A 26,524-nucleotide genomic window follows, 5' to 3' on the forward strand; every position below is an offset into this window, starting at 1 on the left:
CCTGGAGAGAAGTCATTTAGTTCTTCAATTACATGCTAAACACTACACTGTTGAGATTCTAAGCCACCCTAAAATTCTTAGCTACTTTGTCTGGTTGGAGGAAAAGACAGTAATTTATGAAGACATTTCATCCTAACACCACTGCTACCTTCCCACTTGGAGGCAGCATGGGGTTGTGGAAAGAGCACTCACGTGTGAGTCCAACTACCTTCTCCAAGGACTTGCTGTGGCAGCGTGGACACCCACCTCACTCCCTTAAAGGTTACTCTCACTTGTAATTCAACCAAAATCACCCAACAGAGAAGAATGGACATTATTTGAATACCCAATTATTCAATACATTTGAGGACTGCACTCAGGAAAGGAGAATAGACTAAAATTTCATGGTACTTTCTGTTGGTATTTATTTTTCAAAATTTTCAGTAACTTCATTAAAGGCCTTTACCTAAAAAATTTGATGTGAAATAATAGTTTTCAGTTATGTTTACAACCTTGAGCTGGGCCTAAATAGTCTTCGATTCTCAATAACTGAAATCTATTCAGATTCTCTTGATGGTCCTTTGTTGATTCCAGGAGAATTTTATACTGTACTTGCCTCATTCTTAGACATAATTTAATTGAATAAAATGGGAGAATGCATTTTTCCAGAAGCCTAAGATGATTCTGGAAATAACCATGGAGAGTTACTATTTTTCAGTCTACAATCTACACATCATATGAACATGGCTGACAGAAATTCCACATGCCTATAATTAATCAACATAATAATTTTCTTTTCCTCCTTATATAATGATCTGTAACTGAGCACCAAGGGGGCCTTTTAAGCATGCAAATGACACTTCACAACAATCCACCAAGCTCTGTATTACCACCCCAAAGGTACTGCTACCCTGAGGGGTGAAAAGAAAAAAAAGATTCACGCAAGATCCCCAGAAACTCAAGTCTAGATATTCCCTGTTTACCAGGGAGGCAAACTGTAAGTCTCCTCTGGGAGGAATAGGTAGAACAAATTTATATTTACAATTGCTTCCTGCATGGATGGCTAAATGGAAGTCATTTTGCCAAGTTTCACAAAGAAAAAGAGAGTAGCATTTCCTGAATTCTCTGGCTGGTTCTGGCAAACAGCTTGGGGAGAGAGGAAGTAACTGGCTTGAGGTGAGGAATTAGGAACCTACGAGGCTCAGTGGAAACTCAACTGTAATCATAACAGCTTTTTATTTATTTATTTATTTTTTTCTTAGTCCTCAATTACCTCTTTTCTCTCTGAGGTTCTGTGCTTAAACTTTCTGCTTAGTTGCAGGTCATGTACTCGCTGGCTGCAGATCAAGAGGGAGTTCTAAAACTTCAGGGTGCCAAATAATCTGTGCTTAAAGAAAGGAGCAAAGTTGGGCATGTCCAGTATATAAGGCAGCAACTCTCAAACTGCTTTGACCATAAGAAATGGCAGGAAATAATTTTTCCATTGTAACTGTACACACATACCAGTGTATATTTGTGCTTCGCACACAATAAAATGAATTTTATGAATTGAAATACTAAGAATGATGCATTTTGACCTTTATCCCTCTCTTCTTTTCCTCTGCCCCTTCCTGCCTCCCTCTGTCCCTCCTTTAGTAGTAACCCACTACATTAAATTCACAATCTTCTAATGGATCAGGAGTCTCAATTTGGAAACAAACAAACAAATAAAATCTTATAGGAGGAACAAAAGTGAAAGACTTTTTGCTACTACAAGATGGCCACATTGGGGTGAGGAAAGAACGTCGATCTAGCAGCCAGGAGACTGAGGGTCTATTCCTGCTGACCCCAGATGGTGCACAATTAGAAAGCAGGATGAAGGCTCTGGGCCAGAGAGTCAGTTTGATTCTCACCTCTCTCAGTTAAAGTTGTGTGAATCTCGCCACGACTGAGTTTCTACATCTCTCAAATGGAACATTAATAGAACCAAGTGTTTATGAATTAATATAGGAAGAGTTCTTAGAAGTGTCAATGCCAGGCCTTTAGTAAACAGTCAGAAAATGTTATCTAATTTTTTTTTTTAATTGAGGTAACAGCATCTGTTCTAATTCCCGAAACTTTTTACTTAGGTATGTTGTTTGTTTCTAAGGATATGAGGAGTGGAACGGAGAGAAATGACTCAAAGTTGTTCTGAAAAAAAAGACCAATGATGTCATTTGACCACAAGCTCTTCCTGAGCTAGCAGTAGTTTCTAAAATAGTCACCATAATCCTAGATGGCAGAATTTGAAGTAGAAAATGTTAATGGATGCTACTAACAATGACACCACACTGGTCAGGGCACATTTAGAATACTGTGTCAAATTCTGAGGCCCTGATTCAGACCCACCGAGATACCAGGAGCGTCTGTTCTCGGGAAAGGTGAACAGGGCTGAGGAGAGGATGGAGACTGTATCCTCTAAGGCTTGACTGAGAAAACAAGAGGTGTTCAGCTGGGAGACAGGAGGATTTAGGGGAGCCTTGATAACTGCTTTCGAATGGTTTAAAAAGTTATTGTGTGGATGAGGAAGAAAAATTATGTAGGGGCTATGATAGAATAAAGATAGAAGTTTCAATGAAATAGATTTGAACTTGATATAGAGACTAATTTCCAAACAATAAAAGCCATCTAGCCACAAAAGAAGATGTTTGGCCCAGTAGGAAGCTCTCCATCACTGGAAACATTCAAGCAGACAGGGGATGACCCAGTAGGTAAGACTGATTGAGTTCTTGAATCAGTAGCTAAAATTCTGCACGATGACATGTATAAATGTGTCCTAAAAGGCCTAAAACTATGTACATATGCAAAGTGACATAATTTCAATGCCAGCTGCACTTGTGTGCACCCCCTAGACGTCTGTGTAGGTCCTCTGAAGACACTTTGCTTCCCACCCTGAATTTCTGTACATGACCAGCCCTCAAGTGCCTGATTAAAACAAAATCTGGGCAGGTGCGGAACTCATACCGACAAAACAGCTAGAGCTTTGTGCACACAACTTCTTGTCTACAGTGAAAAGCCAGTAGGCTTTTTGTTTTGTTTTCTTTCCGCCCTTTAATAGCACACAAACAATCTGAAGAAAACTTGGTCTCTGTGTAAACTCCTCACTCCCTCTCATGCCTAAAAAATGTCAAAATGTTTAAATGTAAAAGGATTATTCAGGATTCATTTTATGAGACATTGGAGCTTAATTTCTGCTGTTTCTTCTCATACTAGAGTACCCAGGGCTCTCCCTCCCCTTAGCTCTGAGTCTGGGATTCTCATCTCGTAGGTGGGTTTGATTAATACGTCTGTCGATCATGTGCAAAATCCTTTGAGAAAATGAAAAGCAATGTTCAAAAATAATGTCTTTTACAGTTTCCATCTCAAGACATCCAAGACAAAAATCTCTGTGAAAAGACATGTGACCTAAAGAAGGAGGGAAAATGCCTCCATTATATAGAACCAAGATCTCTTAGTATTTCTGAAGTAGGACTCTGAAATAGTCAGATAAACAGGAAAAGAAAAGAAAAGAAAAGAAAAGAAAAGCCTAAGCTATAGTCCAGGAAATCTGATAAATATTTACAGCCAATTGGGATCACTGAGGCCTCAAACACATCATTTTCCTTACAGCCTGAACTAGGAATAGGGTGCTTGCAGCCTGAATTAACTGCACGGTTACAGTAACCTTGCCTCACGTCGGAGGACCAGACCCCCTCATGACGGCGTTAGAAGCAGGTAGCTGCATGGGGAGGAGGAAGACAGGTAGAGAGAAGAGGGTTAAGAGGAAAAAGATAACAATGTACACTGCAAGAAGTAGTAAAAATAAGACTATATGTGTGCTTACTTATTTAATGTCCTTTTCTGTCCTTGGCATTAATATCTATCTCTGCTCCAGGGTACCAGGGACCATGATGTAATATAAGAAATCCACCACAGTGTCTGGCCCAGAGTAGATAATATATGTTTTTTATAAATTCTCTCCTGCTTGACACACTCTCCCTCCTCCATCAAAATCCTGCTCCATCTTCAAGATCTGACTCACTCTGCTCTGGTTCTGAACACCTTGTGATCTGACAGGTCCCTGACCATTCCCTATTATATAAAATTGTGTTCACATCTGTAAAGAAAATACAAGGGAATTGAATGTTTCTACTCAAGAACTAAATCTAAGAAAACAAATAAATCACGAGTCCATTAAACTGAAGGTCTATTCCTCAAACCAGTTTCCTTGAATGCTTAGCAAACAGTAGGCACTTAATACAATTTGCTGATAAATATGTGTAATTAAAATGCAGATTAACCACAGATGACCAAATATATGAGTGTTTAAAGTGCACTTTATTTCAGTTGTGATGACGTGTCTCTCTTTCTTGACAAACATTTTAGCATTTTCCATTTGCCAAGTATCCTATACCTGAAATCAGAAGACCATGTAAATCCAATGTAAGATAAGGTGGTAAATTTTAGTCTGTAGGACACCTTTTCACCTTTCTCTTGCCAGTTGTATGCTTAGGCTACTTTAAGGATCCCCTAAATTAAAAACAAACAAACAAACAAAACAAAACAAAACAAAAACTCATTCATTAAAAATTTTTGAAAAACTAGAGAAAAGTAGGTATATTTCTCCCATTACTAACTTGACGATATATTACTTTAATAGGATGTGCACAGAGATCTCAAAGTGCTCCATTTTTGACCTCTGAGAAGATCCCTGTGGAAGTGGCTTCCCCATCTGCTAAAGTTTCTTTACCAGGTAGAGGAAAACAGAATAACCTCTTTCTGTTATTTCTGAAAAGCCCAGAATGCAGAAGTAACTAATAACATATGGAATTAGTAACCCCTCTGCGTTTTACAAAGATGTTCTCATCCTACTTATTATATAAAGGTTTATTACTACTGGAAAAAAAAAACACATAAAGTGACAAATCCTCCATTAAATATTGGAGGAAATATGCCATTCAATTCAAAAGGAGAATATTTTCAGAGAAATCATAATTTCAAATGAATTTCTAGTGGTCATTTATTATCAAAGCAGTGGAACTGGGCTTCTCCACATAGATGGCAATGGATTATCAACATCTACATTAACCACGACCTTTACCTGTCCCTTCTATGTGAACCTGGACATATAAATATGATGTCTGTCCTGGGTTAACTATATATCAAAAGGTGCTATCTCAACAGTTTAACTAAGCAGTTTTCTAAGACCCCCACAGCAGAATGTAACAAATGAGTATCTCAGTGTCAGCTCTTTTAAGAGGCCAGTTAGTGCATTGACATTTGGGAGACACTGTGACTCCCCTTAGTGATGCTTGGAGGTAGGTCTCTATAGCAGACAATGACCTGACCATCTAGATCAAGGATTTTTGTTTTGTTCTGTTTTGTTTTATTTTGCTATTTGTTGGTTTTAGGACAAGCTTCAATAGGGATGATAAATAAGACTTTGAGGATAGCTCTTAATCTTTTAGAGGAAGAATGAACATCTCAGTACAAAGTTAACTTCCTCTTTTGATTCTTTTCCTTCTATTTGGCAAGAAAACAAAAACTTTTAAAAGTCACAGAGGTCTACTGTTGTCCCTGGAGATTAATGAAAGAATCAGAGAAACCCTGAAAATATCAGCAAAATTATTTATCTGTTTTAAAATGCTGAAAGGAAAAAAGGTGGGAGGGCTGTAGTTTTAAAATGACAGGGAGAAAAACAAAGTTTGGGAAGATAACTTTCAAATCAATTAAGGCCTATAGGTAAATGAAATTAGGTTGCTATTTTTCTTCCAGAATTAAAAAAACAAAAATTATGAGAGACAGAATCTTCCAGTTGCTGGTGAGGGGCCAGGTGTGTTGACAGTACCCCTTACACTCTGGAGAGAATGGGTCGGCACTACTTGGAACATAGATCAAGCCATCTCTCTAGTCCTCAAGAAGAAATCTTAAAATTAAAGGTATTAACTAACTTCACTCCCAGGAAGTATTCATTGTCAACTATTTCTAGACCCTCTTTCTTTGCACCTTTTTCTTGAACCTCCAAATTACTCTCAATTTCTCTGTCCCAAACCTCTTGGTAAGCTGTCAGAGGCATCCATATTATTAGTCTTCAGTGGCCACGTGAATGACAGTCACTGCTCATAAAAGTTCACACATGGGATCAACATAATAGAGGGGCATTAGGCCATGAGTAGACAAGGTAAGTCTGAGGAAATGAACAGGTTGATTGTCACCATTTTAATAAAAGCGCAAAGCTCCTTTATCTGCTATACAGCTTTTTTATTTTGCGCCAATGGAAAGTCTATTCCTTTTGGTACCAATTCAATTCGTAAGACTTCAGGGAAGATAAATCCTTAGCTAAAGAGTAGAGAGAACGGTATCAACTTTGAAGCACTACTTGGGATTCTGTAAAAAGATTTCCCCAATCACGGATGGACCAAAACAAAGTGGCCACTATGTGACATTTGGTGAGCTGATAAGAATGTACCTTCACAACCGCAGAGCTAATGGGCTCATAGGGGACAAGCCATGGGTTTGAGTTGTATTCACTCTATTTTTCACCAGCTGAAGTGCATGGATGCAGGCTGGACCTATACAACTTGATTCAATGGAAGCGTGGTGTAGAAATTGATCTTCTTTCCTGGCAGAGTAGGACCAGCACCCTAGGCTAGTCCAAGGAAAAAGGGATGGCTATGTTGCCTTCCATCTGGGACGAAGACTGGACACTCCTCCAATGTGTAAGTTCCTTATCTGAGCCCAGAAAATGGTATTTCTTACTTTTAGGTCCAGATCTTTCCTAGTTTGGCTTTATTGTCCTGCACCTGAGTACCTTTCTCTTCCTCCTACCCAGCTCTTGTGTATTAGAGCCTGAGTTCCCGGTATTCCTGACTGGATGTTCTTCTGCCACTCCTCTGTGTGATCTTTGTTTGACCACCTTTGTTTAGGCTTTTGACATCCTTCTGTTCTGCCCATGCTTGGATAAGCCCTGAGCATCCTGGAAAGAGTTATATTTTCTGCCTGTGTCTTCTGTTGTCAGTGGTCAGAAAATTTTACCCACTCCAGTTGCTCACCCTAAAATAACTGATCCTAGCCAGTGCTTGTTCCTGGCTTCTTACCCTGAAGACCTGCCACAGCCCTTGGCCCCGGTTTTGGCACATTCCTCCCTGCTTTTCCACCACTTGAACTCAGATGAGAACAGGGAAATGCCCTCTGTTTCGTCAGCTCATTATCAGTGCAGCTTTTTCTGCTCTCTGGGCAGGCGTATCTAGTCAAGAAAGGGATTCCCAGGTAATTGTGTTCATGCTCAGAGTAGCCAGAGAGAGCTGTACACACTTGGTTGGCTGGACTGATGTGCCAACCAGGAGACTGGGGACTTCCCCAGCTGAGAACAGCAGCCCGTTAGATGAAGGAGGTATAATTTCTCTGTGTGAATGACTCGTGGCCTCAGATGAATGGTGCTGGGCTCTCTTCAGTCATCAAACACTTCCTAAAGGCCCACTGGGCGCCAGGCACTGCGTGAGGTAGGAGACTTAAAAAGCCTTCTTTTAATGGGCACCTACCTTGTATGAGACACTTTACATCGATCGTTTCTAACCCTTCCAGTAACACTCAAAGGGAGTTCATGTCCCCCCTTGACAAAGGAGAAAACTGAAGTGAAGTGATTTTCTCAAGATCGTATACCTACTAAAATAAAGAACAGAACTCACACTCAATTCTCTCTCTCCCCCAAACTCCACATTCTTCCCTAACATCACATGGTAACACAGCTCACTCATTCATCAATTTACTACTCATTCCTTTGGCAAGCATTCCTGTGGGCATGCTGCATGTCTGGGTTTCTGCTACATTCAGTGTGAGCAGATCCTTCAGCAGGAATTAGAAGGTCACTTTCTTTGGAGGAGGTCAATGAGAAGCTCTTTCGGGCTTACGGAAGTTGTCATTTATGTGTGACATCAAATAGAGTAGTTAGCTTCCTTTTAATTAATAACAAAGAGAATAGTAAAAAGCTCAGTCCAACAATCTTTCAAAAGGGGAAGTCATTGCCAAGCTCATAAAACTCCCCAAGATGAGGTTTTCTCCATATTTCTCATGGGTGCTGAAGTTTAGGAGGAATTGGATATACCTGAAGGGTGAGAGGGCTCTTGTTATGGAAGGCATCTGTACAGACCAGGGGGTTACACATTCTAACCATGCTCTTTTTATTTTAAATTAAAACCACTTTGACACAAGAATATGAAAGTATACTCTCCAACTAGGAAAAATAGGAAAGCATAAAAAAAATGCAAGTGGAAGGCTTTGATACAAGTGGGTTGAGGAACATCTAAGGCAAGAGTAAATAAATATTTAAGTAGTTAATGCTCCAAGCAGTGAGCTATGGAAGAGTTATGTCTATTCTTTACAGCCTCTAGAATAGTCTGATCTCTACAGGAATGGAATGGAATGGAAAAGGATAAATACCAGAGCTGGAAGGCTTCTTAGACATCATTCAAGCACAGCCCTCCTTTGGTACCTAAAGAAACTGAGACCTGATGTGACTGACAGCTGCATCTGTGGCTGCTGAAGATTCAGGTGGAAAGCTAAAGGCCGATTTGATTCCACTTGTGCTAAACAGACATCTGAGGCCATAAAGAACCTGAGACACACACCTAGGCACTGCACTCATGACTGAGAGACTCAGATTACCCAGGTCATTTATTTTTGGAAAGACCTCTTCGAGATTCCAGCAGGGTGCAGTGTAATGGGCTGGAAGCAGTTTTATATGAACAAGAGGATGTATCATTTTTTGGCAAACAAAAAATATTTCCCTAATGGCATACTTGTGAATTACTCAGAGTTGCTGAGGAGATTCCAGTTCCATTTCCCAATGACCCTTTTCTTCTCTTTTTTCTTTTTATTGAATTTATTGGGGTGACACTGGTTCACAAAACCATACAGGTTTTGAGTGTACAGCTCACCAGAACATCATCGGCACACTGCTTCCTGTGCCCATCGCCCTGAGCAAAGTTTCTTTCCGTCCCTATTCCCTACCTCCCTTGCCCACCTTTTCTGGTTTCTGAATCTAAAATGTGTTATAAAAGGTTCCTTATTGGTACCCAATGCTGCCATTGGAGAAACCTGCTGGGATGACGTTCCTCATCTGTGCCAATGGTGTTTGCTCACAAGGGGTAGCAACGAAAGAGGAGACACATAGCGTGCAGGGACTTGGACAAATGCCAAGCCGGGAGATCTTCTACATTTGTTGAGAAAGTATGTGGTTCCAGGCAAAGCACTAGGTCCCTAACATCTGTCCTTAAACATTCTTATGGCATGTATGGGAAAACTGAGGCTCAGAGAGGTTATTTAACTTGAACAAGGTCACAGAGCTAGCAAGTACTGAAGCTGAGATTCATTTTCAGGTCTTGGACCTGCACCTACAGAGGTCCCTCTGCTACACTCCCTTCCCTTCAGATGCTCAACAGCATCTGGAGATTGGGTGCAAAAAAAGCTCATGGGAATAGATTTCCATTGCTGGGAAATACTTCCCAAATACGCTGAAAGTCGGCCTCTTCAACCAACTCCCACTGGTTCTAGTTTTCCTTTAGGGAACAATTAATTTAAGAGAAATTCTAAATCTCTTCTATTGGTAAAACAAAAATGTACAGAGTTGCCACCAGTACAGAATACCAGTTACCCTGCTGTCTCACAATTTGTGGACAAGAGAGCAAAGAATAAAGGGTGGGGCTGGGCTTTACCGCCTGAAGGTCTTAGTAAATCCCTCCTGTCACTTTATCAGTAAACTACTGAGGACATTCCCCCTGGCTGGTTTGGCTCAGTGGATTGAGCGTCGGCCTGCGAGCTAAGTGTCGCTGGTTCGATCTTCCAGTCAGGGCACATCAGAGAAGGAAAACTCTGATTCCAAAAAACCTCTGCTGCCTTGCGGCATACCTCTTCAGGGGAAAGGCTAAGGGAGTAAACCCCGACAGAAAATCCGGAGCCGGAGTCCCTAAGGCGGTTTGACGTTGTAGTCAACACCGGCAACTCCTGCGGCGCACCTGAAGCCAAGCTGTATTGACTCCGTCTTTCCCTTGGATCCTTCAGCTGCGAAGAGAGGGGGGGTCTGCTGCATGGGCAACAGCAGACCCTCCATATCACCCTGCCCAGGCTCTGTAGCTTCAGCTCCACTGGAGAGGACACTCCAGCTTCATCGCAAGATGTCGATTCAACACGGGAGGAGACAGATACCGTGTCACTCCCGAGTCGGACTGCACAACCATTCTCGGCGGTGCAGATAGACTCTTAAGCTACACCATCGTCTCTTGAGACGGACGGCTGCCGACGACGACTGAGGACATTGAACAAATCACTTAATCTGCCTCAGTCTCTACTTTTTCTTCTGGAAAATGCGGTTAATTATCCTGGCACATTTCACATGTTTCAGGTGCTCACTAAGTATAAGAAGGTACATAAAACTGCTACAAAAATACAGGCTGTATTTACAGTATTCCCTCACTTATCACGGGTATTATGTTCTAGACCTCCCCACGATAGGTGAAAATCCGCGAAGTAGGAACCTTACATTTATTTTAGTATTTATATATATTTTAAGGCTTTATAAACCCTTCCCACACACTTATAAACCATTCCCTGTCCCTTATTAACCTTTTCCACACTTTTATAAACACTACTTATGTTCTTAAACATATTCTACACTCTTAAACCTACGTAACTTTAACAACACACGTATACGGTACTGCAAAATCCCGCGATATAGTGAAAAATCTGCGATAAATAATTAAATATAATGTTTTTAAAAATCCCGCGATACAGTGAGGCCACGATAAATGAACCATGATATAGAGAGGGACTACTGTATTGCTTTGTATCCTGTCTGTGGGTTTAGAGACTGACCCTATTCAAGGCAAGGAATGAAATACCTTCTTAAAAAGTCTCTCTGGCCATAACTTTTGGTAAGATGGTCCTGTATCGGGTGGAGATGCCTTTAATCCACAGACATCCCAATTAGCTAATCTAGACTGATAGATATTTCAGGAAAGTGAAATCACTAAGTTTGGCACAAGGGCCAAGTTTCTTAAAATGTTGGATTGTTTATTGCATATATATTCTTAAAGAGATGTTAAGAGAAAGATGGGGTTCAAGAGTAGGGTTCATTTTCATGGCTGAGCTATGCCAGAGATTCTGAGACCCAGTCTTGAGGGCGCAGACACAATCACAGCTCACTGAGACTGTTTTTGATGAATGCGTCTTGGAGCACCATCCCTTGCTCATGGTGGAGCTGTCACCAAGCCAGAGCTGTCCTGCGAGGTCACGTGTGAATACATGAATCTCCTCACAGTCAAGAGATCCCTGAATACTGTCCAAGTCATGCTGATGAGGAGGCCAGATGTGGCAGCTCCCTTTGCCACTGGGGGCGGAGTAACTGATGCTGAGTCTACGGGGCATGATTTGACACCCTCACCTCCATTTAATGCTTCCTGTGTTATCTGGTGGTTTCTGAGGGCTGTTGCTGTCCCCGGGGGTTTGCAGGAGACAAGCTCTGCCTCTTATCTGAGAGCCAGAAGCGTTATCTGAACAGCTGCTGCCTGCAGAATGGCTGGTGTCAAACCAAATGCACTGGCTGAAGTACGTCTTTTAGGGGAAACAAACACATGTACATGCATACCCGTGTACACACACACACACACACACACACACACACACTCCTGAAATGAATTAGGTGCAAGGCTGCTGAAGCCCATAGCATGAGCCCTGCCACACTAACCTGATACACTATGGACCTCTGCCCTGTCCCTGCCTGATCTCATGTCTAACTTCCTATCTAAAACAGGACTTGCCCTGACACTGGTGGACAGGGAGTCAGCAGCAGTTGAAAGGGAGGACTTGTGAGCCAATCCCTTTGAATCTGGAAGCATCCTTTCTTCTCCCGGCAAAGGGGCTTTATCCTGGGCTCCCCTAAGATGAAGAGGCAGGTTAAAAAAAAGGAAGATGACACAATGGTTGCTTGTCACAAAGCAGAGGAAAGAGAATAGCTGCCCATTGTCCTCCAGGCTCTGGCCTCAAACGACAGTTGAGCACAAGTGGAACCAAATCAGCCCTTAACTCTTCAGCTGGGTCCCCAGCAGCCGCAGATACAGCTTCCAATCCAACTGTCAGTCAGGCGGAGCGCTCAGTGAACGCCCATGATTAGCGCCTTCCTCTATGGAGACTGTTAATGGAGAATCACAGCTAGCTCCTCAGCGTAGCCGGAGCCACACACCAATTAATTTCCACGGAGCCAAATGTAAACAGAAAATGAATGGTCCTGTGCACTCTCCAAATTTTCTTTTCCCTGCTAAACTGTTGTGGGGAGGAGGGATAACGCCCTCTCTTATGATCCCTTCCCATATTTGAAGTGATATGTATGTTTGCCATCCAACCAAATGGTTCACAAAGGGAGACCATGAAAGCCCCTGCACCTCAACCCCATTTGTCAGTATTTAAGCCTTAAAGAACTCTCGGTGAGTTCTCTCCTCCTCAAGCTTCGTGTTTGCTATTATTGTTTAATGGCGATCTGTCCAATGCTCCAACATGCCATGAAGCCCTGCTTGTGATCAGAAATACTTACTTACTAGTAGGGGAATCTACAGAGAGGTTTTCTGGAAACCGCTACATCAGGAAGAACTACCACACCCAGCTGTGCTCTTTGTATTTAAATCCTGGGCATTCTCCAGTGAGAGGGCCGCTGGGTCCAGCCTGCCCAGATTGCTCCTGCTTCCGTCTGAAAGGTAATCTGCCTCAGCTGTGTATGAATCTGGACGGAGAGGAGGATGCTCAGAGCTCTCAGCCTTTGGGTGCAAAAGATTCTCTACAAATGCACATTCAGAGTAAACAAAACCCATCAGGTCCCTGCAAGAGTCCGACGCCTGATTGCACTAAACACATCACGATGGAATCTACAATTGGCAAAGTAATTGGTGTTATTACAGCTGATGGGGGATTTCTGATGCTGCCCAAGCTCTCCTTTGAAATAATACTCAGCCATTTAATTTGTCCAGCTCCCATGTAGCTGATTGCTCTTTCCTGCTGGAGTGTATCAAGAATAAAACACGCTGTCTCTCCAGACGCCTGCAGGCTGAGATTTCACAGACTTTTTTTTTTTTGACATCCCCCCACTTCTCTTAGGATCCCATGCCTCGGTCACCTTTTGCAGGGTGCCAATAATGTAATAGGCTGGAGTTGGGTGAATCAAACTCTGATTTAATTCAAAGCTGTGTTTCTAGTCCCAGTTCCAGAGGTACTTGAATACTTCTACTATAAACACCATAAAATAATGGTGAAAGACACAAAAACCTACAATGACTTGGTTGCCCTAAAGAAGGCTCACAAAATGTGTTAGCTCCAAAAACAGGACAAGTAATAAAGACCTCATTATAACCACAAGACTAGAAAGCACAGGAGAAATAGTTTGCATACATGCATTTTTGTTTGGGATATCCATTTTCACCCCGTTATATAAGCATTCCTAGAATGGGCTCTACAAATAGTGATGGAACATCTCCTTTTTGCTAGAAGCACACAGATTCTTTTTTTCTTTTCACGCAATGCTCATCCCCCCAATCCCTCACTTTGGCATTTCTGCTCCTACCCAGATGAAGGGCAAGAAACCCAAGTTTCACTAGCTGGGCTTTCTCATAGTAGAGACAAGTCTGGCTCTTGGGCACAGACTTCTCGTTCCCATAACATGCTCCTTGCCCTGTCTGCACATGGGGATGGACTGCTTACTGCGGTCAGGACGGCTCCTAACTGCAGGTACCATCTTGGTCTTATGGTCCACAAAATCCAGACCCCACACACTCCTGAATCACCTCTTTTCTCATTTATTCATACAGAGACAATGGAATTTATGGATGTGCAAGTCACATAAAATCCCCCGAAGTTCCTACGCCTTCGTGCAGTCTCCTGAAGAGCACCCACACCGATACCCTTTGGTACAGTTCCTCACTAGTTTTTCTGGGCAGTAAATCACTGCACCCATGATTCTTGTACAGTTGGAGCCTAGGTGGATATCCAGCATTATGCTGAGATCCGTGGACCCAAGGCAGTTGTCCAGATCAGGTGATACTCTGGGGGGATGGAAAGCTCTAGGTACATGTGTTTAAAGTCAGTTTTAATACTTTCGAGCTAGTCCTCCTCCATGAGAAAGAGATAAAAATGTTAATTCATAAAGGGATGTAGATGGTAAGGAAAGGAAACAATCAATGAAAGCAGCTGTGGGTGTTCTCATCCCCGATCAAGCAGTCCCTGTCCACCCCTTACCTGCTCTTGTCCTTCTCCGTCCCGCTGCAGCCCCTTTGAGGGTCATCCTCACAGCACTGGCATGTCTGCCATTGTTCACTTAGATTGGCAAGTGTCAAGAACAAACTGGCCGAAAGACTGGACAAGATCTAGATTCCTGTTTGTTGGTTATTTATTTGGTCCTTCTTTGATAATCTCAAATTCTTATCGGATTGTCTTGGGGAGCTGCAATTTGTGCTCTAAGCCTGGCTTCAGGGGTTCAGGTCGAGTTTCAACTGTGTAACTTTTAAGAATAATAAGAGTTACAGAGTGTATTTATGAAGTGTTTACCCGATGCCAGACCCTGTTCTTTGGCCCTATATTGAATACTCCTGAAAATCCCATCAGCTATGTATCCTTCCACTGATGAGCAACAAGGTCAGTAACTTATGAATGTCTCACAGCTCAGGGCAGATCTGTGATTCGAGTTTGTCAGTTTGAGCCTAAATCACCGCTCTTAACTCCTAAATGACAAAGTAACTGTGCTAGTTATTGGATACAGCAGGGTGGGAGGAATGTGTGTTATGTCACTAGATGAGCATCAATTTTTACAACATACAGTGATAAAGATTACAATCACATCACAACGTTTTCTTGTCTCATGTGTCATTGGCTTGGGACACCCGTTGGAACCATGGTTCTACCAGATGCTCTGACACACACGTTTAGAAAAGTGGGAGACAGAGAAAGAAGATCATGTGCAGAGCTGTAAATGGAGGAAGGGGATGGTCATTATCAGAGAACTATCAGAAAACCATGGTGGAGGCTGTTTGCAGACTTAACAGCCTCCCAACACAAGCAAGCAGATGGCTGGAAGTTGCCGTTGAGAGCTGCAAGCTGTTCCACTATGAGGGGCCCCTCTCTTTGAGGGTCTCTTGACACCTCTCAATTGATCCCTTTTGTTTGGTACAAGATGCTTAGAAAGGGGTTGGGTAGATGGGTGCGAGGACAAGAGGGCTGAGATGTGAGACGGCAGTAGGGCTGGAAAGAACTTAAAAAGCGAACAAACTTATTTGTTGGAGAGGTGGGCCTTCTAAAGCAATAATGAAGACGACACTTTTTTTCAAGTCCTAAAGGTGGTCTGTGAATTTGCATTTTCTGTATGTGAGTCAGTCATAGACTTAAAAATGTATACAACAGCCCTGGCTGTGTGGCTCAGTGGATTGAGCACTGGCCTGCAAACCTAAAGGTTACTGGTTCAATTCCCAGTTGGGGCCCATGTCTGGGTTATGGGCTAGGTCCCCGCTTTAGGGCATGTGAGAGGCAACTGGTAGATGTATCTCTACACATTGAGGTTTTTCTCCCTCCCTTTCTCTCTCTCTAAAAAGTAAATACATAAGAGCTATAAAAAAATGTATAGAACAAAGTTATGCATCATATTACAATGTAGACACAGGGAAATCTGACTCTATAACTCAACCTGCTAGTAAACACGAATACATGAGATTTATCATGAAACAGCAATGGCCCCAGGTTTGAATGAGCAGAGTTATAGGATGATTTTTAAGAACCTCAGACTGAGGCCTCTTTACCAGAAGGATTGAAGGGGAAAAACAAGAATAGAAAACTAGAATCATGAAGACCGTGGAAGAAGTCACAGAGTAATTAAACATTTTGAGCCTCAGGGGAAGCACAGAAATCATCTAATCCCATACCCTGTTGCTAAGTTTTTTCTTTTGTTTGTTTGTTTTAGATGAGAAAACTATAGTTGAAAAAGAAGAGAAGAGGATGATATTCAAAATGAATCTCCACTGGCTGGAATCACTTCTATTCTGAAAAGTTGAGCTTAAATTTGATTTTAAAAGGCTAAATCATTTTTGAATACACTAGCAGAGATCACTTATATTGATTCCTTTGATAAAGTGGAAAAATCTTTCTTTCTGCATATGAATAATCCTGTCCTAACACCCACCCACCACCTATCAATTTCTCTGTCATGAACGTCTGTCTACACATGAGTTTATGTTAAGTTGGGTCCACCTGAACGCAGCTCTCAGATGGTCAGAACATCTTGGGAGAAACAAAAATATTCACTAAATTCTAAAGAGATTTAGTATCCCAAGAGAACATATTAAAGCTTCAGAATGTCCCACTGAAAGGCCAGGCACTCTGGAGACACCTGGAGAACTTCTCTCTCTCAGAGCAAATATCAATGCTTTTCCCCCGCCCCCAAAACCCATTAAAGCCACTGTCAAAGCAGGCAGTGCAAAGAACATACACCTGTGGAGAGAAGCTGTGGCTTTCATATTGAAAGAGTTAATAGTGTCAGTTTGGGTTGTAGTGCTGGGTATGTGTATGCATGTTAGCAAATTATTTTTTTAAAACTGATCTTTTATCGTCACAGATGTCCATGTTTGGGATGAAAAATAATTAAATGGGTTGCCTTAGGAATTACAAGAAAAGATACATATTTCATGTAGGTTTCCTACATGTAGCCAGAAAGACACCTTTACAGGTAGAGTCATTTTGGGGGAGCCAGGGGGAAACTTTACTCATAATACAGATACATTCACAGGAGCTCACAGAAGAAGGCCAAGGAAAACAGGAGCCCAAATCCTACCCTTTGAATACACTAGGAAACTGCATAATTAGAACTTCTGCTGACTGACCGGATGTTTTTTTCTCCACTAGACTTTGGTAAAACACTGTAAAGGTAAGTAAGTAGGAAAACGATCACATGATTGGATATCATGGAAACAGCAAGTTGCTAATAAACATTTCTAAACACTCTGTTTCTGGATATATCTCATTGTGAACCAGGAACGCACACTTGCGAGGCTGGCACTGGTCTGCAGTCCATGCTCCGAAGAGTACTGAATCAGAGAGCAAAGACACTAAGCAGCCGATAGAGGGCAAGTTGAAGTAAGGCCTTGAGAAAAAGGCATATATTTACTAGACAGGGATCTGAGCAAGGCAGACCCGTGGGGATCAACCTCAATCCTGAAGTCAGGAGCATTAGATGCGCTAGCCAGTTAGATGCTTTCTGTATTGGGGTGGTGCTGTGAGGCCGAATTTTTTTGGATAGCTCCTAGAGTCCAGAAAGAATGTCTAAGTGTCACTCATAGGAGGCCATGAACCCAAACACCATCACTAGCTAGTTTAAAATATTAGGCAAATCTCAGTAGCTGAGTGGCAATAGCAGGGGAGAAGCAAAGGTGTATGCTTTACAGAATCCATACTTGGTCATATTCCCTTAGCTTGGACCACGGTTACCTCCTGGGAAAGGGAAGCTGTAAGATGTCTGATAAAGGGGTGAGTGTGGGGGTCAGATGCCAGGGGAAAGTGAAGCACATGGCATATTCCTGATGCAGGGTAGACACTACTTGAATATTGGGCTCTTTACCTTCTCTCCTCTCCAACACTTTCTCTGTGCTGCAGTGTTTTTTGTTTGTTTGTTTTAGAAAATGATCGGGTTGATTTAGATCCTGAGGAGCTTCTGAAAACATCAATATCTGGATTCCACTCAAACTGATTCAGTGGGGTTAGGCCTGGACTCCTGCAATTTCTACAAGCTCCCCCATTAATTCCCATCTGCAGTCGAGGTTGAGAACCACTTCCCTGGGTGCTCTCTCTCTTCTTTCAGTTTTGAGAGGGAGGGAGGAAGTAAGTGAGCATCAGGAGCAGGATGCTTTGGGATGGTTCTTCCCCAAATGGCAAAGTAGGTATTATGTGGTGAACTCAAAGTAAGCCAGCCTAGTTTTCATTGTTGTGTGTCTCAGATGGGAAAGTCCACTTGCCCACCTCTGCCTTGACTCAGTTTCCTCTTGTGTAGAAGGGGTGACTACAACCACAATTTTTGCATTGGGAGTTTAGGAGGGAAAGAAATGAGAACAGAAATTCCTCGATATGATGGAAGGATTCAAACTGCTGTGCATTAATTCCATCTGTTACCCTGAGGCATACCAACTACTTTCTTCTGGAGCCTGGCAAAGATTAAGAAAACTCCATACAATGTACACAAGTGAAGGTGAGGTTGCTTGTCCTGGTCTTATCAGTGGCAAAACTAGGTTTGAATTATCATTATCACAGGGATAAGCTCTAGTTCAATGTGGCATAACGGAAGTGGTTAAGAACTAAGATGTTGGATCAGACTGCCTGGGTTCAAATCCCAGTTCTGCCACTATAGGCTCTGTGAACATAACTTCCCTATACTTACTTGTAATAAGGAGATAGTATTATTACTGATTTCACAAAGGTCTTGTAATTATTAAGTGAGATAACACATATCAAATTCAAAGAATAATTTCTGGCATATAGCACAGCTTCTGCAAATCCTCAGCATTTATGTACTCAATCCAAGGCACTGTGAGCATGTAGTAACATCAAACCCTGTTGAGTTCAGCAGAGGCTGTATGCTCTGGAAATCCCAGAGCTTCCATTCCAAGCTTTACAACTGGTGATGCTGAACCTGTAGGCAGCAGGTGGCCATTTGGAGTAGAGTCAGATCATGGTGGCTGTTGGAAAGACATGCTCAGCCCTACAAGAACAAGCAACCTGGGAATAAGGGGCTTCACACTAAAAGAAGAGGAGCTGTCAGAAACCTCTAACTCTCCAACCTGCCTTGTTACTTCTCAGTGTGGCAGCACCCATCCGCAGCAATTAAAAACATACTACACCATCAAACCAAGGCTACTGCCAAGGTCCCTTCTTGGCTTCACCTGCCTTTTCCATTAGGGGATGAGCAGAGCTAGGATTTCTTGCTATTTGGAAACTCCACAACCACACCATCCTGAAAAGTAGTTTCTCTTCACCAAATGTTTGGGGTTCTCACTTTGAAACCTTCTGGATAAGACCATGAAGCTCAAGATATTTTGCAGATAATTATATCCCCTGATGACCTATGAGTAGAACTGATTATGGAGCTGAAGAAAAATGAAGTAAAGGTTTGTATAGGGAGGACGAAGCCCTCCTCCTTTGAATATGGTGCCATTACCATTATTAAGTCGGCATGAACACTGCACCTTCTCAGCCTGCACTTCTTTCTGGTCCTCCATCAGCCAAGCAGCTCATGGGGCCAATGCTTCCATCCCATACACTTTCTCTGGCATTTGTTACTCTAGCAGCATCTTCATTACCCCTAGTTCAGCATCAGTCCATACTACTTCTCACAGGGACCCATGGCTCAGGACCACTGCTGCATCTCCTCTTCATTTCCTCACCCCAGCCATCTAACGCATGATCTTCTTGCAACACAGTTCTGGCTCTTTCCCACCTTCGGTGCTCCCACTGTCTTCAGATGGATGTCAAATTCTAAACTCAATCCTGATTCAAATGAATCAACTTGTAAAATGACATGTTATGACAATTAGAGAAATCTGAATATAGACTGGCTCTCAGAACATATTAAGGAATTATTGCTAATTTTGGTAGGTGTGATAATGGCACTGTGATTGCATTATTTTAAAGCCCTTATTTATTAGTGAAGGTTACTTAAGTATTTATGAGTGAAATAGCATGATGGGTGGGATTTTTAAAATACACCTCCCAAAATTAAGATCTAAAGCGAAAGTAGCTGCGAGTATTCACGAAGTAAGACTGGCAAATGATAATGATTATTGAGGTGGGCCCAGTGGTGTGTGTTCAGGGCCAGTCATAGCAGCTCCGGGAAGCTGACTGTCAAGGATTTTGCAAACAGGTTGTTAAACCACAGGCAGCTCAAAATTGGTCAAGGTGGAGATATTTACACCCCAAAACAGGCAAATGGTACAAACCAGGGCTTTTTAAGCCACATACTGTACCACTGAAGTTGGATAATAAATAACAGAAGTTGGATAATATATTGGATGTTTATTATTCTATTATGCCTGCTTTTGTGTAAGTTTGAAATCTTCAGTAATGGTCAATTAAAAAAAGAATTTGACTCTTTTTCCAGAGTTTTAAAACTTTCTGCAATTTGGACCCAACCTAATTTGCAACTGAAATCCCACCATACTGCCTCTGACCCAGATTAATTAAACCACTGCAAGTCTCCAGAATACATTCAAGCCCCTACACCGTCATGTTGGCCTTCACCCAGGCTTCCTGTGCCTTGAAGAAGTTCATTACCTCACTTCCTTCTCATCTATCTTGGCCCAGGTACAGACACACCTTCACCTGGAAGACTTTCCTGCTTGCTTTATATGGATGCAATTTCTCCTTACATAATTTAACCTGTGCATCATGAACAGGAAGAAAAACAATTACATCCATTGTGTGTGGCAGGCATTGTGCTAGGTTGTTTTCACACGTTGTCTTATTTGATCTTCACGTAATCTGTGAGATAAACTGCACAATTTAACCTTGCTGAATAAGAAAAATGAAGATTAAAGACACTGAGGAGTGTTCTCAGGGTCACAAAGCTAACATTAGTGGCAGAACATTGCAGGATTGTCAAATTCTGGGGAAGAGTGTGCACAGCAGGAAGCCCCACATAAAGGTCTCCCTGGAAGACTCTGAATGAAATGATAACTCAGTGACCGAAAGTCCTGTTTTCTCCACACAGAGAAATGTCTTCCTGTGTGTCCTGATTTATTCTTTTCCATGCTTTACTACAGTGTATCTCTGACCATAAATGTCCTTGGCAATGCACATTTTAGAAATTCCTTACCAACAGCTAACCTTTAAAGAATACCTATTACACCTGTCCTCTAAAATTCTCCTCTAAAATCCTATCATGAGGCACACTTGAAGTACAACTTAATTTTTTCCTAAAGGAAGTATCCTCATCTCCTCTGAGACAATGGAGAGTTTAGAAAATAGGAGAGGATCAAGACCTTTAGCCAGTGGGGGATGGGTCTTTGCAAGGTAGCTTTCCCCAGCATAGGGGCCAGGCATGTGAACCTTGCATCTGGGTTTGGGCCCCATGTGTTTATTTCATCACCACATCTCCACCAGGCCCTTGTAAACATGCGTACAACTGCCCATGGGCACACCCACATGGACAGACTACTGCAAAGTTTGAGCCACCGTCATATCCTTGTAGGAACTAAGAAACAAAGAAATGCCAAGAAGCCGGGGGTGATATTTGTGTCCTAGATGCGGGCTCTGGATCTAGCACTGGCCTTGAATTCCTCCTGAAGAGCTCGGCCTGCAAAAGGAATGGAATGTCTAACCAGAGGGGAGGGGTAAATAAATGATGGTACTAGCAACCGGACAAAAATAGCCAGCTGCTGGAAGATTTTTCCAGTGACATGGGAAGCATGCAAACAAACAAGAAAGAAGGTAATCAAAAAACATATAAAATATGATACAAATTATGTTCAAAAATCCATCTATGTGTATACAGATTGCAAGATCACACTTCAAAATGTCATTATCTGTATTTCTGGGGACCATCCAGAAGAGACTTTTTTGCTTATGGCTTTTTTTTGTATTTTCTCAATTCCTTACTTTTTTTTTTTTTTTAATAATTGACATCCATTACCACACAAATTATTTTTCTTATGATGAGTACTTTTAAGATCTATTTTCATAGCAACTGTCAAATATACAATACAGAATTATTAACTATAGTCATAGTGATATACATACCCAAGACTTATTTAGTTCATAACTGCATGTTTGTACTTTGTGACTACCTTCACCCTTTCTGAATTAGCTTTCATAATGAGAGGAAAAACGGGATAAAAAGAGTCATGGAGAAGAAAGCTTAGGATTGTCAGGCTTCTATGAAAGGGAATAAGATGCCTGCTTTTATTCCTTTTGCAGGTAGAAAGAGATGGTCTGGCAAAGGGAGATGAGGGTAATCATTTCCAATCATTCAAAGACCAGAAAGGAGAAATTCAAGTGTGTCCATTCATTCAAAAGGCAAGAAGAACAGGATGTTAAAAAAATGAGAAATGTGTTTGACGAGAAAACCAAAGGGAAGAGTCTGGGTGGTTTTGGTGTGAATTTCAGAAGCCTTTTCATTTGTGCCTTTAAAACTTGTTGAAATAGTAGCCCCCTGTGGTCCAGAGGCCAAGCTCACTAGCTGGGAAGAACTCCCCCAGCAAATTACAACCTTAGAGTCTTAGCATCAGCCATCAGACTCCACCTGCAGAGTAATGTGTTTATTTCCACACACGAGCACAGTATCCTTGCAAACCAATAATCACGGGGAGAAAGGCCGGTAGTCCCTTCCTTACCCTCCTCCTCCCTATCTGGAAGCAGAAAGGAAGACAGAGACAAAGAGACAGAACAGGCCAGCCCCATACAGTTGCCCTTGTCCACACTTTTGAAGCAGAGAGTCATCAACGGTTAGCGAGGAAATCATGACCATTTTCCCTAAGAGGTTGCAGCAGGATCAGGCATCAAGGAAAAAAAAAGAAAGAAAGAAAACCTTTTACCGGCAAGTGATAAGTGTAGACTGTGAGAAAGCTGACAAGCCTGATTACAGTTACCCCTGAGAGGGGTCCTCAGCGAATTCCTCTCCTGCAAGTCACTGACAGTTCCTGGAAGGGAACAAACCCATGAATTATTGTGAACACCAGGATGCCTGGGACTCCGTTTCATCTGAAACCCAAAGAGAGAAGGGAACAATAACAGCAGAGGCCAACAACTTGGTGCATGGGACTGGGAGGTGGGGGCAGCCCAAAGCACACAGGCAGCGCAGTTTCTCTTTGGAAAAGCACCCAAAGGGTGGCATTGCATGAGACACATCCGGGCTTTTCTGATTTAGGAATACCACCGGGAAATTAACCTTGATCTGGGCACTACACACCACATACTGGCCACAACATTCCCAGGGCATCCTGAGGAGTGAAAAATATGTATTTCTGTTTCCAGCCTCGTGGGGATGACACACAAATAGAGTCATGCGGGAAGCAGGGGAGTGAGCGATCTGCACCAGCAACCGGGGGTTTGTGTGGAGGCAGCAAGGACACCAACTTTCTAGGGCCATGGCCTCAAATGCTATAGAGGCACCTAAACATGTCTAACTTTCGCTTCTCTTAAAAAGTCAGTTTAAATCTAATCTAGAAACCTGGTTTCACAAACATGAAGAGAATACAATCATCTCAGAAAGGAACAAAGCCAAATCTTTCACAAACACAAACACACACACACACACACACACACACACACACACACACCTTTCATATGATAAATTCAATCTCTACTATGTACCCTCAAAACGACATGACACAAAGCATTTTTCCTTTTATTTTCAGACAAGAATAAATCTGTAGCTGCGCTGCTACTGCGTGGGGGTGGGGGTGGCAGTGGGTGGGATACGGGTAAATGTTGATTTTGTTTTGTTTTTGTTTCACATTCCCTGAACTCCCCTGGAAGTTTATGTGACTATGTGAATCAGTCCTTTAATTAATTACCAGTTTTCCATAGTTGTCAAACAGGCTGACTGATCACCTGTTCGAAAGCCTCATTGCATCCCTTATGGAAGGATCAACAACCTGTGATCGAAATACCCCAAACACTGCAAGGATTTATATCTTTGACTCACCAGTGGGGGCCTGCTATTTTGTTCATTCTCTCCTCGGAGCCTCTCACTTCCCACTCTCTGACCTTGTCCCTAACTTTCTGTGTCAATTGAGGCTACTTGTCATCAGGACTCTGGTCCTCAGTTTCCCAGAAGCACAGGTGGGGCTCACAGAATATACCCCACACAGAAGTGCAACATGGGTACAGTGAGCTCTCAGATGTGACACGTATTTAAAGAAGAAAACATTTTCAAAGATAGTGTTCCCTCACTTATCGCGGGTATTATGTCATAGACCGCCCCCCCCCCCCCCGTGATAGGTCAAAATCCGCAGAGTAGAAACCTTACATTTATTTTAGCATTTATATATATTTTAAGGCTTTATAAATCCTTCCCACAGACTTATAGACCGTTCCCAGTCCCTTATTAACCTTTCCCACTCCCTTACTAAACGTTCCCACACTTTTATAAACACTGCTTATGTTCTTAAACATATTCTACACTCTTAAACCTACGTAACTTTAACAACATACGTATACAGTACCGCAAAATCCCGCGATGTAGTGAAAAATCCGTGATAAATAATTAAATATAATATTTAAAAAAATCCCACAATACAGTGAGGGGCTACTGTAAATGTAATCCTTGTTATTAGAAAATTATCTGCTCGATCACCTGAAGTTCTCTGCCATGAGCTAAGATGTGTCTCCCCACAAAGGTACAACATGGTGGGATCTTACAGCAGCCCTGAGTTGGGGAGTGAGAGAAAGGTTCGTGCTGAAAGGGGGACGGGAATGGGGACGGAATGCCAAGGGGTCATTCTAGGGTTTACCTGTCTTTAGATATATATTCTGTCTGTGCCAGGTCCATTGGGAACACAAGGACTTCTGTGCATCTGGTGGGAATGTGTTTGGTGCTTATCTGTTTGTGTTATGCAGACTAAGTCCCCTTTTGGAGACAGGGAAGGTGACTGTCCATTTTCTCTGCTGTCAAGGAGGTCCCCAGAGAGCCCTTGCCTCTCTCTGCCCTCCTGTGGTTTATTCATAGTGACTTCCAAAAAGCATTCTGGCCAGAGAGATGCGTGGACCATTTCCTAACCAAGATCAGCAAAACTAACCAAGATGAGCAAAATTAACCAAAGCTCAGCCATCTGCCTCTCCCAGAGTCTCACATGGACTGGGCTGCCAGACCGATGCCTGCAAGGCCCGTGCACACAAAGATTACACAAATGTGCCCATTCTGTCCCCTCTTCCGCCCAAAAAACAAAGGGAAATACACCAGCCTCACCCCACCCTCTACCTCTTTGGTTTAGTCTTTTTCTAAGCTAAGTCACCCACCTCCATGCATTCCAAGCATCCTGGTCTATATTTTCCCCCCACTATGAAATATTAAGGGAGAGAGAGAAGAAAAAAGTAGTTTTAATCATGACATGGTGACAGAAGAGCTGGAGGGAGAGGGCAAGATACCAGGCCATTGTCAAGGTTGGCATCTTGAATCAGAGAAGCCGGAAATCCAAGACAAGGGTTTCTGCCCAGGTGCCAACTTTGTTTGTCCATGACCAGACTATGGAACATTTCACGCTCCCAAACTTCATAAGAGGATCAATGGAACTTACCTGTGGCTGAAATCCTTTGAGGTCGCTGGCGGCAAGGTCACTGGCTGTGAGGAGCTAGGAAAGAACAAAGGAATTTTCCTTAGTGATGCTTCTTAAAATCTGCATACAGTATCCGCAGGACACCTGATCTGCAATGGACTTGCCATAGCCTAGGTCTGGAGCTAAAGAAGCAGAATCGCAAGAGGTAAGTGTGTTTCTGGGCTAGGAACTTTGACTCAGAGACCTTCTCACCTGTGGCCACCACATCTCTGCATGGCCCCTCTCTATTGTCTCTCTACCTTTCTTCTAAGTGCCCCTGATACTTCACAAGTTCTTAAGTTAGGGATCACAGACTATGGACGAACTTCATCAGATTCAGACTCCCTGAAATTATAAGTAAAATTACACATGAGTCTATAGATGCATGCACTTCCTTGGGAGGAGGGTCTCTGACTTCCTTCTTAGTGTCACAGTAGTCTGTGATGCCATAAGCTAAAGAGATAGTTAGGGTTTCTTCTTATCCTTCTTCCTCTTCTTTTGTTAATCAGACCAGTAAAAATGACCCTTTTTTCTTCCCAGCTATGCATGACTCAGTTTCCCTTTATCATACGTCTTTGACTCTTATACTATTTATGTATTCATAGCTTATTCCTCAAACTATCATGCACAATATTAAAACATAAGAGTCAAGTTTATATATTTGCTGTATCTCTGTGTTTAATCAATAGTAGAGGGTAAAGTTAAAGTTTTAATATATTTGTTTCCCCTCCAGAAAGCACTCAATAGACTCCCATGATTAATTAATGAAATAATAACGTTCTTTGGTTTTGAATGTTCAAAAATGCTGGAAAAGTGTGGGGTAAAGAGAAAAAGGGTAGATGCTTATTTTAATTCAGGGAGTGTGACTGCTAGTTTTGTTAGGCCTAGAGAGAATTTTGTGAACAATAGGAAAGATTTCATGTTTTCTGTGACAATATTTTGTTTGGTTCAAGAAAGAGAGGGAGTCACGCTGTGCTCCAGTGCCTTCAGCCTTGAGGAAAGCTCCACTAGGCTTTTTTAACTTCTCTAAATGTCTTAGCCAAAAATGATGGGGCACAGGGTGTTACTGTGGTGATAAAGCAGAAAGGAGACAGAGCCTGGGTGGACACTCAGTCCTGAGGGTCAGCTCTCTGCGCAGAAGGTACCTTGAGAAGGTGGCACTGCTTTGACCGAGAGCCAGTTTGGTCCCTTGGTAACGAAACCCCCACGAGGGTGCTTGACTAGATGCTCAG

The 26,524-nt window shown here is 42.4% G+C and overlaps 1 protein-coding gene across 2 annotated transcripts in view; it reads right to left on the reverse strand.

Annotated features, from left to right (window-relative positions):
- The window catches only part of SETBP1 (SET binding protein 1), a 356,432-nt gene that overhangs the window by 145,283 nt on the left and 184,625 nt on the right, over positions 1-26,524 (reverse strand). For both annotated transcript variants that reach the window (XM_090285576.1, XM_090285575.1), the window contains exon 3: positions 25,275-25,328. In XM_090285576.1, coding sequence (XP_090141702.1) covers positions 25,275-25,328 — 54 coding nt within the window. The remainder of the gene's footprint in view (positions 1-25,274; positions 25,329-26,524) is intronic.

This window comes from Furipterus horrens, unplaced genomic scaffold (genome assembly GCF_987537825.1).
Source record: "Furipterus horrens unplaced genomic scaffold, mFurHor1.1.pri manual_scaffold_8, whole genome shotgun sequence".
NCBI lineage: Eukaryota > Metazoa > Chordata > Mammalia > Chiroptera > Furipteridae > Furipterus > Furipterus horrens.